The sequence below is a fragment of the Drosophila kikkawai genome, chromosome 3L (genome assembly GCF_030179895.1).
Source record: "Drosophila kikkawai strain 14028-0561.14 chromosome 3L, DkikHiC1v2, whole genome shotgun sequence".
Taxonomy (NCBI): domain Eukaryota; kingdom Metazoa; phylum Arthropoda; class Insecta; order Diptera; family Drosophilidae; genus Drosophila; species Drosophila kikkawai.
Window position 1 is genome coordinate 22,659,368 of NC_091730.1, and position 16,923 is coordinate 22,676,290.

At 38.1% G+C, this 16,923-nt stretch overlaps 2 protein-coding genes across 5 annotated transcripts; both read right to left on the bottom strand.

Annotated features, from left to right (window-relative positions):
* Positions 1–7,308: 7,308 nt before the first annotated feature.
* LOC108077553 (uncharacterized) lies at positions 7,309–10,098 on the bottom strand. 4 transcript variants are annotated; one of them, XM_017170944.3, is made up of 4 exons: positions 9,689–10,098; positions 9,381–9,617; positions 9,126–9,325; positions 7,309–7,980 (listed from the first exon to the last, which is right to left on the bottom strand). In XM_017170944.3, exons 1-4 carry the CDS (start codon positions 9,953–9,955, stop codon positions 7,701–7,703), a joined length of 984 nt encoding a protein of 327 aa, XP_017026433.1. In that variant the 5' UTR covers positions 9,956–10,098; the 3' UTR covers positions 7,309–7,700. The 4 variants fall into 4 exon arrangements, with proteins under 4 accessions (XP_017026433.1, XP_017026435.1, XP_017026434.1 ...); XM_017170946.3 differs by having other exon boundaries at positions 9,381–9,630; positions 9,689–9,827; XM_017170945.2 differs by having other exon boundaries at positions 9,381–9,637; positions 9,689–9,815.
* On the bottom strand, positions 10,004–16,698 carry LOC108077555 (adipose-secreted signaling protein). Its single transcript, XM_017170948.3, has 2 exons — positions 16,496–16,698; positions 10,004–11,518 (listed from the first exon to the last, which is right to left on the bottom strand). The coding sequence occupies exons 1-2, from the start codon at positions 16,518–16,520 to the stop codon at positions 11,004–11,006; spliced, it is 540 nt and encodes a 179-aa protein (XP_017026437.1). The 5' UTR covers positions 16,521–16,698; the 3' UTR covers positions 10,004–11,003.
* Between the last annotated feature and the right edge of the window lie 225 nt (positions 16,699–16,923).

Consider the following 16,923-nt stretch of genomic DNA (forward strand, 5'->3'; position numbering starts at 1 on the left):
ATTTTCTTGCTGTAAAAATTAAATATTTCAAAGGCAATCATCTTAATCAGTCGCTCTTTTAGGGTTTTGTTTCTCCAAGGCAGTATCTATAATTAAACTATAAATATATTGAAATATGTATTTAAGAAATGTATAAATTATTTTGCTCACGTGACACGCACCCATCTCCAAGTCGAGTCCAGAGGCTGATAGCTCATGTGCGTCCTTGTGGCAACGCAATTTGCTGGCAAATCTATAGCTGCAACTTTGTCTGGACACTCTGCTTTTGAGTTGGCCAAACAAAATTGCCTCAAATGCAGCATAAGTAAATGTTGGCAAATAAATATGCATGCTCTGATAGAGAGATACCCGCACAGGAGTCGCTCCTTTACGGGCATTTTCCTGCATTTTTCATGGCTTCGTTCATTGGCGTATGAAGCTGACCGAGACGCAGCCAATTGTGGCCAGCATAAATCACTTAAAATTTGTGCCAAACAAATACAGGCTGAAGCCACAGGATGCTGGAAGCCGGAAAACTAGACTCTCGTGGCAAAAGTCAGAGGCAAAAATGCTTATGCAAGCTAAACAAGTTTAAATATTTATGCAAATCAACTGCAAGTGAAACATTTTTAAAGTTTAATAGCCATAAATGCCTTAAATGGTCAAAGCAAAACGTTTGAAATTAAACAAAACTTTAAATAATTGAGGCTGTCACGAGCTGAATTTATTGAAGGTAATAAATTTACGAATATAAATAAAAGAGATTGACTACAAAAGTGGTTTATTCTTGCGGGAATCCAGAGTGTTTTTTCTGAATTCCATTTCAAATTTAATGTACCTGAACGGTCAGAGTTAAATGTATTATTTTAATCAAAACCTTAAATAATTCGGACTGTCAAGATAGAAGAGAAAATAGTCAGAAAGACAAGCAGATTGTTAGTTATAAATTTAAAGAAACGAATTGTACTTCACTTGGCAGTTAAATTTATACAAAAAATCACATTTAAGTTATATTTAATTTACAAATCTTAAAGAGTATATAAGAACTTTAAAGATTCAACATTCCAAAGTTAATTAAAAGTGGTTATTTCTATCCCGATGAGAAAATATTTGTCTAAATTAGTCTAAGTGAAAGTAATTAATTTTTGGGAAAATTACTAAAGAACTCAACTTAAGACTGACGAATTTTCTGCATAAAGCCCCCTGCAAATCCCCTGAAACAAAGGGGGTTCCCTGATTTAAAAAGTAGTTTGTGTGTCCTGAAATAAAACGTGGATTAAAGCACCCCAATTCCAGTTGCAGAAGCGAAATGACAGAGGGCCTCGAGGCGCATATGCAAAATGGAAACTTTGCTGCCACTCAGCCAACTGCAGAGCCACATCCACATTCAGATCCAGAGACCAATGTGTCGTATGCGCAATGTATAGTAAAACTTGGCCAAGCGTAAATGGATGCATCTTGGCAGCAGGCGTAAGTGCCAGACAGAGAGAGAAGAGTGAAAGGGAGAGGAAGCAACGCTCAAACAAAACATGATAACAATTAAAACTTTGTACACTTGGCGTATTTACATTATTCATTTTGCTGTTGGATTCTCTTGTCACATTTCGCCCCACTTCCCCTGCATTCATTTTTTACACTTCTCCTTTTGTTGCATGCCACATTCATCTGCAGGCATATCTACATGTGTCCATATATCCGCAGCCAACAGTGATGGGAAAGCCATTATCCTGGGCATCCTCCAAATAAGAATTCGGACTATGTTACGGGTACCCCTGGGAGTATTATTAAGCTCATCAAAAGTCATAAATATAAAATGAAAAGGTGCATAAGTTTTGATAATTTATTATTAATTAATATTGGTTATATTTCTAGGGTAATATCCGAAAACGAGAATAAAGAGGGATTATTCTGTATACTTACCTTATCTGCTTAAATCTTTAAGAAATTATTTCTTTGCTTTTATTTGAAAAAAAAAAATGAACTGTAAACCATGTACCCAAAGGAAACCCCCTTTTAGTAATTCCCATCACTACCAAAAACTGTGCATTTGTTAGCCTCCTTTTGGCCACTTGAATGATGCCAAACCATCAAGGAAGTGAAAAATCCACTGCTAGGACACAGGCAGAGACAGAGCGGGACAAGTAGACAAGGACAGCACGTTAAGTACTTAATGACATTTTAAAATAAATGTTAAATTTATGACAAAACGTAATTACCGCCCAGACCGAACCAGAACTCCTGGTCATGGTCCTGGTCCTGGGCCAGCTACAGGTTCGCGCCGCATGAAATATGAAACCGTAATTACTTTAATTAAGCAAATATTTTTTATCCCCAATTCTTTTCGCTATTTTCGAGATGGAGGCTGCACTGCAAGCGGGGTGGCATTGATTGAGCATATTTATTAAATGGCTATTATTGCTCGCACATCGCACTGGGCACGGCAATAAATTGATGCATTTTAATTATCGTTTAAAAGGCCCGACTGGCACACTCGTTGGCACTGCCTTCACCCTCCGCACATAATATATACATTGAAATTAAAGAGCAATCGACGGTGACTGATAGTAGATGGGTGCTTTTCTGCAATTTAACTGAAAAACAAAGAAAAATACACTTTTTGGAATATTTTTAATTATTTCAGATTTGATTCCTTGGCATTTCTTTTTATAAATACGATTTTTATGTTGTTTAAATGCAGGCGGCTTATGTTGCCGGTACTCTTAATGTGCCATAAACTTTAAACATTAATTATCTTTTATTATATTTATTATCTATTATATTTAAGGCTACTAAGCTAATTAGGCTAAATAGGCTAATTAGCTGGTTCCAAAATTACACCAAAAACTGTCTTTCTGATAACCGATGTCTCTGCAAAACCAAAATATATTATTTCCTCTTAATTTGTTATTTATAAAAATAACTTTGTGTATGTTATGTAATAATCCTAGTCTTAAGTGTGATGATTTTATATGCAAATCTTGAATCATCATTCATCCAATCGAGTGGCATTTTGTACAACTCTTTTTTATTTATTTTGACTTCATATATGTACATGTATAACATTTAGCAATTACCTATAAATCTTAGAAAATCCATAAGGTTTCCTATAAATAGATGAGCAAAGCTTGTACTGAATCGTATGATCTCCACCCAATCGCACTTCATTATCGCGTTTTATTCCGATTTTCCCTTTAATTGTTTATTTTTCAAGAGTTTGATGACTTATCTGGTTGCGATTGAGTTAAAAAGTACTGGTTGCAGTGTGATCATTCAATACAATTTCCGCATAAATAAAATAGTGCTTATTTATGCACTTACAAAGAATCAAAACATCTAGCTTTGTTTATAGTAGGCAATACATACATACATTAACAAAATGCAACAAATTATCAGTTTAGGTCGTAAATCAATCATCTTTTGAGGTAATTTTAGCCGATAATGCGGGATATTAGCACTAAGATACAAAAAACAGCACAAAATATATAAGTTTTTTCTATGAATTCATTTTATTTGAAACTTCACTGACAGCATTTATTATTTTTATATTGATTAAAACAAATAACGAGAATCGACTAAAGCGCCGAAGAATTGCTCTTTGTCTCAGAACCTCACTCAACTCACTCAACACTCAATAAATTGGTGTAAACATTGACTCATTTATTGTGGTATTTAAGACATAAAATGCACACACAGTCAACTCCAAAATTTTCGGATATCAAATTTTGTGACAAATAATAATAACATTAAACAAAAATAAATTTCAGATAATATTTTTGCATACATTTTGAAACAAATATTTTTTGTACACTCTTAAAGTTTAAAAAGTAGTAAAGGCATTTTCGACCCCAAAATTAATAAATGTGCTTGATTAATTAATTTTTGGCTAAGGTATGAGAAATTTAAAATTCGATTCCGTGATCCTATTCGCCTTCCCATTCTTGTTTTGTGTATTTTTTTTAATTGTTATAACATATTTGATTTGCTATTGATGACGATTATAAAAAACTGGTCTATAAGTGCAATCCTTGCAAATCCATTTGTTTACGCCAGGAGGCCCCTGCTCCCCCTCTGGCCACCGAGCGTCCAAAAGCTTACCCAGTCGGACTTTTCGGGAGGACGCGAACAGGGGAGGATGAAATTCTTCTGCAAATGGGAGGGCTTTCTTCGAACGAAAATTCCCTTTGGGGATTTTTATTTTTAATGCGAGAGAGAGAGAGAGAGATAAAGGGATACATATATTTTTGCTCTTTACTTGAAACTGTATGTATTCGCGTTCCCGACATTAGCTTTTGATTTGACTCAGTGGCGCAGTTGGTAAGCGGACGGTCTGTGATTTCTGAGACATGGGTTCAAACCCCGACCGGGATTTAAGAAAAGTAAGTTTATAAGTGGCTTTTAATAAGATTTATACATTCATTTAAGTAATTTAATAACCATTTAAACAAATAAAATAATTAACAAATAAAATAATAAAAAAGTTTTTTATTTTCTAAATTTTTATACTCTCTGGGGAGGAAAAAATTCTGGAATTTTGCAGAATTTCTTCCTGACCCGAGCAGCGACGGATTCTTCGTAAATCCAATTTTTTATACTCTCTTGGGAGGAAAAAATTCTGGAATTTTGCAGAATTTCTTCCTGACCCGAGCAGCGACGGATTCTTCGTAAATCCAATTTTTTATACTCTCTTGGGAGGAAAAAATTCTGGAATTTTGCAGAATTTCTTCCTGACCCGAGCAGCGACGGATTCTTCGTAAATCCAATTTTTTATACTCTCTTGGGAGGGGAAATTCCGTAAAAGATCAGATTTTTATACGCTCTGGGGAGGAAGAAGTTCTTCAAAAGGCCAGAATTTCTTCCTCACCCGAGCAGCGACGAAGGGAGACAAAATACACGAATTACCCCGGCCGCCCATGTATAAAAGCGAATTAGACTTTTACAGAAAAAGGTAGGACTCCCTCCTCCCGTTTCTCGGAGAAAATAGTCCTCCTTTCCTAGGGAAAAGTCCGACTGGGGTGCGATCGGTAATACCGAGGAGCGGAGAGCGGGCGAGCGTTGCTAAGCTGGGAGCGCTTACCCAGTCGGACTTTATACATGGGCGGCCGGGGTAATTCGTGTATTTTGTCTCCCTTCGTCGCTGCTCGGGTGAGGAAGAAATTCTGGCCTTTTGAAGAACTTCTTCCTCCCCAGAGCGTATAAAAATCTGATCTTTTACGGAATTTCCCCTCCCAAGAGAGTATAAAAAATTGGATTTACGAAGAATCCGTCGCTGCTCGGGTCAGGAAGAAATTCTGCAAAATTCCAGAATTTTTTCCTCCCAAGAGAGTATAAAAAATTGGATTTACGAAGAATCCGTCGCTGCTCGGGTCAGGAAGAAATTCTGCAAAATTCCAGAATTTTTTCCTCCCAAGAGAGTATAAAAAATTGGATTTACGAAGAATCCGTCGCTGCTCGGGTCAGGAAGAAATTCTGCAAAATTCCAGAATTTTTTCCTCCCCAGAGAGTATAAAAATTTAGAAAATAAAAAACTTTTTTATTATTTTATTTGTTAATTATTATTTGTTTAAATGGTTATTAAATTACTTAAATGAATGTATAAATCTTATTAAAAGCCACTTATAAACTTACTTTTCTTAAATCCCGGTCGGGGTTTGAACCCATGTCTCAGAAATCACAGACCGTCCGCTTACCAACTGCGCCACTGAGTCAAATCAAAAGCTAATGTCGGGAACGCGAATACATACAGTTTCAAGTAAAGAGCAAAAATATATGTATCCCTTTATCTCTCTCTCTCTCTCTCGCATTAAAAATAAAAATCCCCAAAGGGAATTTTCGTTCGAAGAAAGCCCTCCCATTTGCAGAAGAATTTCATCCTCCCCTGTTCGCGTCCTCCCGAAAAGTCCGACTGGGACGCTCCCGTGTTCCCGATCGTCGCTCGCTTCTAGGGACGGCTACGCCGCTCTAGTTCACTGTTCTCCCGCTCTCCCGCTCTCGCGCCGTTAAGCTGGGCTTCTCGGCCGGCAGCGGGCCCTTAGGCTAAGCTAAGTTTAGTACCGAATCGACTACGAAAATATATGTATGCTACGGGCACTCCGCCGATGTCATTTTTCGACCCCCGAATTTTCTGCGTTTTTCTACTTCGTGGGATAAACTTTTATTGATCCTTTTGCGGAGGATTGAGCAGCCACCCCACTCCTAAACACCATTGATAAAACATCTTGCAACCAGAAATCATAAATATTAAACATACTTTAAAGTACTTTATAAATAAATAAATTGTTAAAATTGCAAATTAATAATTTCTAGATTTGTTGCTAATGGCATTAACCAAAATAAGTTGTGGATTTTTTTAATTGCCAGAGCTAGTCACTAAATTACTAAATGACAGCACTGACTTTCGGTGCTCTTCGTCACGGCATATGTACACAATGACAAATTATATTCACAGCAATAAACCGTCATCGCCAACCGAATTAATTTACTACGTGAATTCCCCGTATTCCCTTTTATCTCACCTCGTAAGCAAGTGGTTAAGAAAATAAAGTTATTTAGAAAACCATCTCTTTGTGCCCATTCAGAATGGTATGTTTATGTTTTGTGCTCTTTAAGAATATTTTTTAACTTGTGTAGTAACTATTTTATTCAGCCTTTGAATCTTTTTTCTAAATTAGAAAAAGTTTACAGCACAATAATTGAAAACACATCATATTTGTTTTATTATTTCATTTTATTTGTAACTTGATCAGCGTTCGGCATTGCTACAGCCAATTGATCGTAAGTATTGTGGGCATGGGATGTTGTAAACTATGAAGTGATGCGGAATAATGCGGAATCGTTGTTGTGGTCGATGTCGCCGGCATCTCAGTAGCTGGAAAATTTGTATATTTAAGCCACATTGTAGTTGAGATATCCCGTCAATATTAAATCACTCACTTTGGTTATGTCTTTAACAAATCTTTGTTAATTATAATACACCAGATGAGAATGAGTGAAACTGCTAACAAAAAGAACACATTTACTGCAATTATTAATTGTTTATTATTTTCCCAGGTCATCATCTTGTCAAGAATTTGCAGTTATAGCCGATCCGAGTTGTGTCGTTGTTGCAGCTCAGGAAATCCCGTTCAAATGAACGCCGAAAGAGCCGCTGCCCCAAGAAATCGAAAGATCTAGAGCAGAGAGCCGTGATAAACTCGCTCTCGTTTCGTTACCTTAAGAGAGAAAGAGCTAAGACACGAAATGCAACAAGGGGAAATTATCTCTTTGGTGTTTTAAACAATGTGTGTACTTCCCCGCCTTCGCATTGTCGAATCTAAATCACTGGCTTTATCGTTAGATAAAAGTGCATGCGATTACAATTTATTTCATATGTTCTGTTTAAATGCCTCGAAAAGATAATCCACTAAGTATTTACAAATTGTCTCCAAATAGGAAAACGACAGAAATTGTAGAATCCTATTTAAAGGGGATTTATGCAAGTGAGATAAGGCTATGTTCATATATCAACCTACATTTTGAAAATTAAATCTTTGGGCTTGCTTTAGTTTTGCCTAGGTCGAAGCTGAACTACAAATTTAAAAATTCCTACACCTTACAAATGTAATTTATAATTATAAGCATGTGCCCTATTATTAAAACTTATTTTCAGGTTTATCACGATAGCCATAAAAACGGAATACTATAAATATAGAACAACTACTTGAGTTTTAAACTACTTTTTCCCTCTAATCATCTTGAAAAATATTTATGTGCATCGTGCCGTAGTCGAAAAACCGCTTTTCTGGCTTGCTGCTCACTTCGAGCCGAGCTCTAAAAACCGCATCCAATGGCACGTTGAACGAGCTTTTGGTTACGTCCTTTCCGGCTATGACATCCTGCAGCAGCTTACGTATACTCTTCGAGGCCAGTATAATGCACTTGATCATTAGGCGTGGCTTCCTTTTAGTCTGAATGCCTGGCTGGATGCCATATGTGTAGACCACGTTGCCGGTATCCTTGAAACCGCTGCAAAAAATGATGGATATGAGAAGTTTGAATAAGAAATTGGAATACGCTATAAAAATTACATAGTACAAAATAGGATTCATTAACTTATGATAGTTTACGAAGTTTTCGATTATTTTGCTTAGAAATGGAAAGCCTATCGGACAGTCGGACATGGCTTACTTAATTCGGCTTAGCTATGAGATATAGTCGTCCGATTTTCATAAAATTAAAATCAAAATTCTGAAATAATAATAATAATATCCATATCTCAAAAATGATAAAAATATGTTGAACAAAAAAGGAAGCTAACTTCGGCACGCCGAAGTTTGTATACCCTTGCAGATATTATTTCATTACATTTTACCTTACTTATTATGTTTAAAGTTTGACAGTTATAGTTTTGGATTCCCAGCTTTACATTTTCTCTACATCTACCGATCGTTTCTATGGCAGCTATATGATATAGTTGTTCGATTTTTATGAAATGTATACCAAAATTCTAGAATAATAAAATAAGCTTATATCTCAGAGTAGATGAAAATACGTTGAAAAATATCGAAGTTATAATTTTATTTCTATTAATTTCCCGATCGTTCCTATGGCAGCTATAAGATATAGTCGTCCGATTTTCATGAAATTTTTTTTCGAAATTCTGAAATAAAATTAAATGGCCATACCTAAAAAATGGTGCAAAAATGTTCAAAAACAGACAAGTTATAATTTTTGTTCTAAAAATTTATCGAACATTTGTATGGCAGCTATATCATGTAGTCCTCCGATCCGGCCCGTTCCGACATATATAGCAGTGAGAGTATATAGAAGACTATATGCAAAGTTTCATTCAGATAGCTTTTAAACTGAGGGACTAGTTTGCGTAGAAACGGACAGGTGGACAGACGAACATGGCTAGATCGACTCGGCTGTATGCTGATCAAGAATATATATATACTTTATAGGGTCCTGTTATTTTTTGAGCAAAATTAATGGATTCTTAATGATCCAATTGCAAACTGAAGGGCATACAAACGTCGACGTTTAATTATGGTATTCTTGTCGATATATAATATCAAACTTTTCATCTCAATATAAATCCATAATCAAGATAATTGTACGAAACTACAAGTTAGTTACTAAAAATTATTCCTATTGGAATCGCTTTTTACCCAAAAGTCTGGTTCTGTTTTACGTAGAAGAGCATCTCAGCCAGAATGGACAAAAGGCCGATGCGCTTACATCGATTGGACATGCGAAGATTCACGTTCCGCTCGTCCATCACTCCGAGAAAGACATTGGGCACCTCCACCACGAGCTGCCAGTGCATCACGTTCATGCTGGATTCCACGATCCGGAAGTGGTGGAATGACTGGAAGAAAACCATCGTCGGTGAATTGGAGACAAGCAAACACATTCAAACCCACTCGCAGGAGCCGGAACAGTGCAATCGTATAGATGATTCGAAGATCCCGAACACCAATCCTGGCCGAGTCATCCCCGGGCAAGGGGGGGTCTTCCACGCGGAGCTGGAGGCGATAGAGGAATTCGTATATGACGGAAGGGTTGCTCCTGGAATTGAGTTCGTAGAAGTACAGTATGTTGCTGGCATACTGTGACTCTAAGCCCGCCTGCAGGAAGTTTTTGGCGGCTCCGTCCATGATCTGTGGGTAAAAACTTTTTACTAAAAAGTAATAATTATGGTTAAAATATAACACATAAGTATATGGCGTACCTGGAGCAGGACCCTCAAGCGCTGATCTCCAGCATTCTCACTCTGTTTCACTTGGTAGGCAAAACGTGCCAAATACCAGTTGTACTTGTGCATTATGTGGCAGTTGTGGTGGTGTCTCAGCCCCTTGCAAACGCCGCGCAATATCCTTTGGTGAGGAAAGTCCACCTTTGAGAATATAATGTCAAGAACATCGTACGGCAGGTCCAGCAAGGTGAGCTTTCTGTTAAACGGCAACTGCTCCTCCGCCTGGTTGTTCGACTGCGACATGGTGAAAATGTGTGAGTGTTGTAGTTAAAAATAAAATATACTTTGTGGTGTGTTTAACGGATTTTTATTAGGGGCATGACAACGGCATGCCTACTCGATAATAAACTTAGACTGTATACAGTATATATCGTGTTATATTGAGCTCCAATTGTTGGGTTTCCGGATCGATTTAGGTTTATAAAATCTAATTAGTTACGCTTACGGTGCCCATTTTTATACATTCGTCAGTGCAAAATATTATCAACTTGAATAGATTATCAAAAGGCCCTAATCGTGGGCCAACTTTAGTCAAAAAGGATTAGATATATCTTGAGTTAATGCTTCAATGTGGTTTATGTTAGGAGCACCTCGCATTGGTCACACAATAAATTGCATCTGGGACTTGGCGCCACTTATATTTCTATACACATTTAGAAAAACTGATTTGCAGCTTGGTCTGTGTGGGGTTTTTTGGGGTTATTTGAATTAAATTGCAAGAATACTTTGAGTAGAGTGCTTCTAAGTATGTATGATTCTATGTATGTACAATGAATGGAATTCGAAACCATTAAAAGTTAACAATTTCTCCAGATGAAATCATAAATTGACTCTTTCTATCGCAGTTCAGGTCAATGTTTTAAAGTTATTATATTTTTAAGAGGGGAAAATGCAGAAGTGATTGCTTGGTGGACTTGAGAACCCTTCAATGTCGAAGCAGAGCTTTTAGAATGCCATATTTTAAAGTCAAAATGCAAATGGGTTTCAAATAGAACACAAGGCGGATGGGTCATAAAACTGTCTGTAAAAGTCAAGCTACATCACGTACACCTATTCCTGGCAACCTGCTCGGCTAGCTTACAAACTTTTAAGTACAACAAACGAATCTGAAACTGCAACTGAATCGGAAACTGAAACTGATACCGAGGACTAAATGTAAATGCAAATGCTCAATGAGTTTTACACAATTGTTTGCTATGTAGGTAGATAACTAACGTTACGCCTTACAACTTTCGCCTTTGCTGCTCTTAAGAACTACGTAAATATGTCTGCAATTAACTACGAAAACGAATTAGGGCTTGCTGCTTTCGAAGCCGGCAAAATCGGAGGCCTCCGACTCATCCTCGTCCCGCTCGACGCCGATGCAATGGATGCCGGTGCGCAGCATGGGCGTGCCCTTGCCCTTGCCCAGGACTCGGGCGGCGATTACCAGCTGCAGCAGCTCCTTGGCGTTGCTCGAGCTGACGATGTGCAGTACCTCGCGCAGCAGCTTCTCCTTGTACGCGAAGAACTCGATCTTCATCTCGAAGAAGTCGTGCTCGTCATGCTTGGTGCCCGCAAACTCCGTGATCCGGCAGTGCAGATTCGGTGTGGCGCTCACCACCGGCTCGAACTTGCTGCCCGGCAGCTGCTTTCCCGCATCCCCGAACAGCGTCGTCGGCAGCTTCAGGTCGATCAGGTAGCGATGGTTGATCTGCAGGAAGCCCAGGCTAACCGCGATCGTGTCGCCCGACCGTTGATATGTCACACAGCTGTCCGATTCGAAGTCATCCTTCACCGTGGCCGCGTCGAAGTGGACATGGTGGTCTGAAAGGGCAAGAGGTAAAAGTTATAGTTTGGTTTGTTTTCAAATTAACAGTTTAATTTATTCTGAAACTACAACTTTAAATCTTTTTCTCTAGATAATAACAAAGCGGAGATTCCCCAGCTATTTCCATTCTGGCGATTTGTAAATGTACACAGTGTTTAATTGAAAATCCTATTTGTTGAACAAGCAAGATAGGATGAATTAAAAAGAATGTTCTTCTCGCGGAAACAAGTCGCAAGCCAAAGGCCGTCAGGGGGGGCGGGCGGCAGGTGGAATCGAGCAAAATTACCGTAATAAACATAAGTATTCCGAGATAAACAAACAAGCAAACAGAAGTCTCCACGACACCGCCTCGAGTAAACTTCCCCCAGCGGCAGTCGCCGCGGAAATTGCATGTAAGCGTGTAATTAAACGCGCCCCTCCCGCTTCCGACGTTACTACACTATACAAAAAAAGGGAACTTTTTAAGCTTTACTAATTTGTATGCAATATTTTTACTCAGACAGTGTAGCTTTAGATAACTTCCCATAAATCAAACTAATTTCAAATTCTAATTTAAATCTTAAAATTTTTAAGTTAAATGCAATGTTTTGAGTGTACAAAATGGATGGGGGAAACTGCCTGGACTTCCTTTGGGCTCAAATTGCATTAAAATTGGGTCAATTGGGACCAAGTGCACGCACTTCTCTGTGATTTCAAGCGTCATATTTCCCGCTGACACTCACCCCTCCCAAGAGGACGGAGGCGGAGTGCTATCCATGGAATGGAATTTATAAATATATACTCATTGCTGACTATGTCGGATTTTAATTGCTGCCAGCACGCCAATTGTGCGCTAACAATGATGAAATATCAAAAAACTGCCGAATTCTTCTTTGAAGAGAAACCATTTAGATGAAAAATAGAAGAAAATATTATAGCCACAAAAAATTTAATTTGAATTTTCTATGAAACTAGTCTTTAGTCGGACTCTCCTAACAACTGGGTATTAAATATAGAAAATAACTCTAATAAAAACCCTGTTACTGTTACAAACGAAATAGAAAACAATATTGATAGGCACTTCCTTATTTAATTTACACCTTTAGCTTGCATCAGATGACTGTGGTTTAATAATAACCATTACCCGCTATATATACCTATTAACCACAATCGAAATTAGCGCATAATAGTGGTCAAAGCACGCTAATTGCCGGCAGGGGCCATTGCATATTTGAGTAGCACTTTAATAGAAGGCATGTTTTGCCATGCAATTAACAAATTGCTGACAAATATTTATGCAGCTATTAAAATTTTGACAACTTAACGAGCCTCTAATCGGACATTTAATCCCGATCGCAGAATGAAATGAAACACATAATCGGAATAGTCACATAGTTAATCATGCGATTGCCCCAATGAGGTTGGTTGTGTTGGCCATATTTCATTTGGCCCCGAAAAAGTCGAGTCTGCTTCTATAAATAGAAGCCTTAGACGAGTTGGTCATGGCACTGGCAGAGGCAATTGTGGGGAAAGTTGCAAAACATAAATGTGGAAAAGCATGACAAAGGTATCTGAGAACTGTATGCCTAAATGTTTTTTAGTGAAACAAAATTATAGAGAATTATTATTAGTTGTTGATCATATTATTCTATTTTACCAGTTAGAACTATAAAATTTCAATATAATCTATTTTTAATTCAACTTTCTTCCCACGGATTTAATGGCTTATTTTCCCTATGCTTTTGAAAACTTTTGCCTGGCTGTTTTGTATTTTTAAAATGATATTTTGTTCAGCTCTGTGGTGTCGCCACAATTGGAATGTCTGCGCCAAACGCTTGATCTTTGTTTTCCATTTTTCATGAATTTTTCCCTTGACCATTCCCCTTTATTTTGTTGTTTCTTTTGGCCGATCGCCCGCTCAGCAGAACGTCATAATTCAATTTTGCACTTTAGCGTGCAGGAAATGTCGACAAGATTTTTATGTGTAATTTCCTTTGCTTTTTTGTTATTTCCCTTTAACGCTGCCGAAGGCGAAATTGAAGTAATTTCCCGGTCGCTCCTTCCTTAATTCGCAGTATGTAAGCAATTTATCGTAATCCAGCTTAATCTGCTTAAACCCGACTCAACAATGGAGGCGAGCTCCCAGGTCCCAGGTCGCACAATGCCTGGCGAGCAGAGAATCTTCGTTGGAGGCATGGCAAGGCGATTGTTCTTTTTATAAATGTCACTTCGAGTCATGCGCCGCCACACGCAAAAATCTGGCAGACGGCAACGACTCTCACGTGCCCCCCAATCGAATAACAATTGATTAACCATTAATGGAAATTCACAATCGATTGCCGCAACTGTTATTGCTAGAAATTCAAATTTGAGTCTCGGCCATTTTTGGGATTTCATCTCTGCACTTGCCTCTATGGCACTCGCTTTGGGCTCCTCAATCTTCGCATGAATGTCGGGAAATTATCTGATGCATATCTGACAGATTGTCTGCCAATTGAATTCTCGTTGGCCACTTCTATGTATTTCAATTGGTTCGTTTGCTTGAATATGATCTAAATTAATGCCTGCAAATGGGGGCAAGCCAATCCATGAATGAATAAGAGTGATCCTATCGTTATCTGGTGACCCACAGAAGTTGCTATATATATGGAATTAGTTTAAAATGTTTTCCAAAAGTATGCAGCATTTTGTTACAACTCAATTTCAATTGATTTCGAATTCATTTAAAAAATTATTCTTTCAATCCAGTAAATTTATCTATTCTATTCTATTTCTAGTCTAACATAATTTCCTGTTTTTACCTATTTCCATTTCAATCCCAGTAGAGTAGCTAAGGTGTTATGACTCTACTTTGCAATTTTCCATTTTCACTACTCCTTTTTATACCCATTTGTGATTGACAAATGTAATTATACACTGGCTACTTCTACATCCGATTTATGCAATACCTTCCACTCAAATTTAATGCGTTTTGTTATTGCTGTGACACTGACTTTGACGCTATGTACTTGTGGGTCTGCCCCATAACTAATTCAGGTGCCAACCGGAATCGCTGTTGGGGATGCCATAAAAAGGCATCCATTTGCGGTACGTGCCAAATCGAATATAGAATATATTTATTTATTATAGCAGAGGGCGGGAGAGGGAATGCCGACAAACTGCAAACATGCATAACAATATTGTAAATTCTGTTTTCGAAATTCTCGAATCAAAACAATTGAGTAGGTGTCCGTGTCCCAACGGGACAAATATCAATCACGAACACCTCGGTGTGGTGGGGTTCTTTGGCTCGGTGAATGGATGGGTGGTTGGGTGGTGTTTTGGTTATGCGGTCTTCCCTCAAGCGGCAAGGCAACGAGGCCAAACAACGTGCCCGACAGTCCCCAAGCGCTATAAATAGACCCGGACTCATGTGCATTACACAATTGCATATCACTCTTTGCAAAACGAAACGAAAAAAAGATTACAATAACAGCAGCCTCAGGTTCTATGCAATTTAATTAGCCCCAATGGGGCCGGGGATCGTTTTCATTACTACCGCCGCCTGCCTGTTGGTCTTGCTGGCTGGAGGCGCTGAAACTACATCTAATCTCCGGTCGGTCGAGGCGCTAAATGAATTCACAATTGGGAAACGCTCGGCAAATATTATCAAGTGCTAACTCACGACAATTTGCATGGGTCGGCAGTCATGCATTTTCCCTTTAAGAATGCTCAGATACTACTGCTTTTTGGATAATAATATTAAATGTAGTTCTAAGTAACACAATATTTTCTAATTAAAATATTTGATGAAATAATCACTCTAATTTACTAAAAATAACACAATAAACCCCATATGGTTGCCACTTGCAACTGCCCCACCAAAGAAAGCGATAAGCCCTAATTGATGAAAGTGTATACAACGACGAAATGGAAATTATATTTGTGCTTTCCATGTGTTTATGGCACACAATTCATTAACTCCTGTCAGGAGATCATAAATAAAAATTAATCTAAGACAATTTAAGAACGCTTCAACTGGCTCAACTGCCACAGATAAAAATTCTAGGCGAGCGCCGTCCGAAAAATTAAAGATAAGCGAACCCATTGGAGTCACGCGAATAGCAAACAGCCGCCAACACGGGAAAATCATCGATTCCGCCGGCAAATGTCAAATGATTTCTGGGGAGGAAGGTGGAGAGTGTCGAGGGGGTCGTTCCGTGGGTGGGTGGGTGTTGAAGGTTGGCTGATTCTGTGTGTGTGAGCGCGGGGCAAGCAAAATTGGCTTAGCTTTGACCATGAGCAAATATTATTTTTAATATTGCGGCAGAAATCAGGAAGAGGGTCAGAGAACAACAATAGGCAAAAGTCGAGGAAATGTGCAAAGAAGATGGGAAGGAAATGGAAAGAATACATTTTCATACAGTTGGGTGAGGACACTGACAAGAATGTTGTGCTTGTTTACAAAAAAGCTTGATAAATATATTTTTTAAAATTAATTTTTATTGAAAGGAAGGAAAATGTAATGACTTTTTTCTAACATAGTGAAAATTTCTCAATCGTTTTCTATATCTATTGCTGACCCAGAATTAAATCTTGATCTCCAGAATTTTTTAAAACATTTTAATTTAAATAATACAATATTTATAAGAAAACAATCGGATTTCTTCCAGTGTAACCCACTTATGCATGTGAATGTTTATCCAAAATGCAGCTGCCCCGGATTCCTACCAAAGGCCAAAAGGCAACGCTTTTCCTCGAGTGCCTGCCTTTCTGCGCTAAATTTAGCCGACTTTTCTGTCATTTTAATTAAACAAGAGAAAATCTCACACAAATCCCCACCACCACCACCCCCCCTTATCAACAAACTGGAAACCACCGGCTTTGCTAATGGTATTTTAACGCACTGGGAGAGTCTCTGTTTGAACATTAGAACGCCAGTTAATGGCTATGCAAATGACTTGTGCAAATAGCCCAAAAATACGTTTAATTCGTTCCGCAATTGAGATTTTTACCTAAATGAACACCTTCGTCGCACATTTTGCACAATGATTATCCTTGGTGGGAAGTTAAATGCCAGCGATTCAGAATCAGTTCAACGCGCGATTTGTCTTGTATTACTATTATATTTATTATATTTTTACTTTTTAGCTAATATTTAGCGCTACGAGATTTCAACGACACGAAACGAATAACAAAACAAACATTATTTAGACAAACAAATATCAGTGTTACCAGGTGAAAATGGGGCTTTAAGGTATATCCGCTTTCGCCGCTTCTGGGCACACTAAAAACTAGCTATAAAGCCAATAATCCAGCTATATAGCTAATCAGCCAGCTAAAAAGCACAAAATCTAGAGAAATAGCTAAAAATCCAACGATATAACTATAGTTATCGGTTAATGATGTTCTTGAAAAGTCTGGCATCGCTGGTCGTGTTTCA

Coding starts and splice junctions, on each gene's coding strand:
- LOC108077553 (XM_017170944.3), bottom strand. CDS start 9,955: ATGTCGCAGTCGAACAACCAGGCGGAGGAGCAGTTGCCGTTTAACAGA. Junction 9,618..9,688: donor GCTTGAGGGTCCTGCTCCAG/GTACGCCATATA, acceptor TTTTACCCACAG/ATCATGGACGGAGCCGCCAA. Junction 7,981..9,125: donor AAACAGAACCAGACTTTTGG/GTAAAAAGCGAT, acceptor CATTTTTTGCAG/CGGTTTCAAGGATACCGGCA.
- LOC108077555 (XM_017170948.3), bottom strand. CDS start 16,520: ATGTGCGACGAAGGTGTTCATTTAG. Junction 11,519..16,495: donor CGACGAAGGTGTTCATTTAG/GTAAAAATCTCA, acceptor TTGCCCTTTCAG/ACCACCATGTCCACTTCGAC.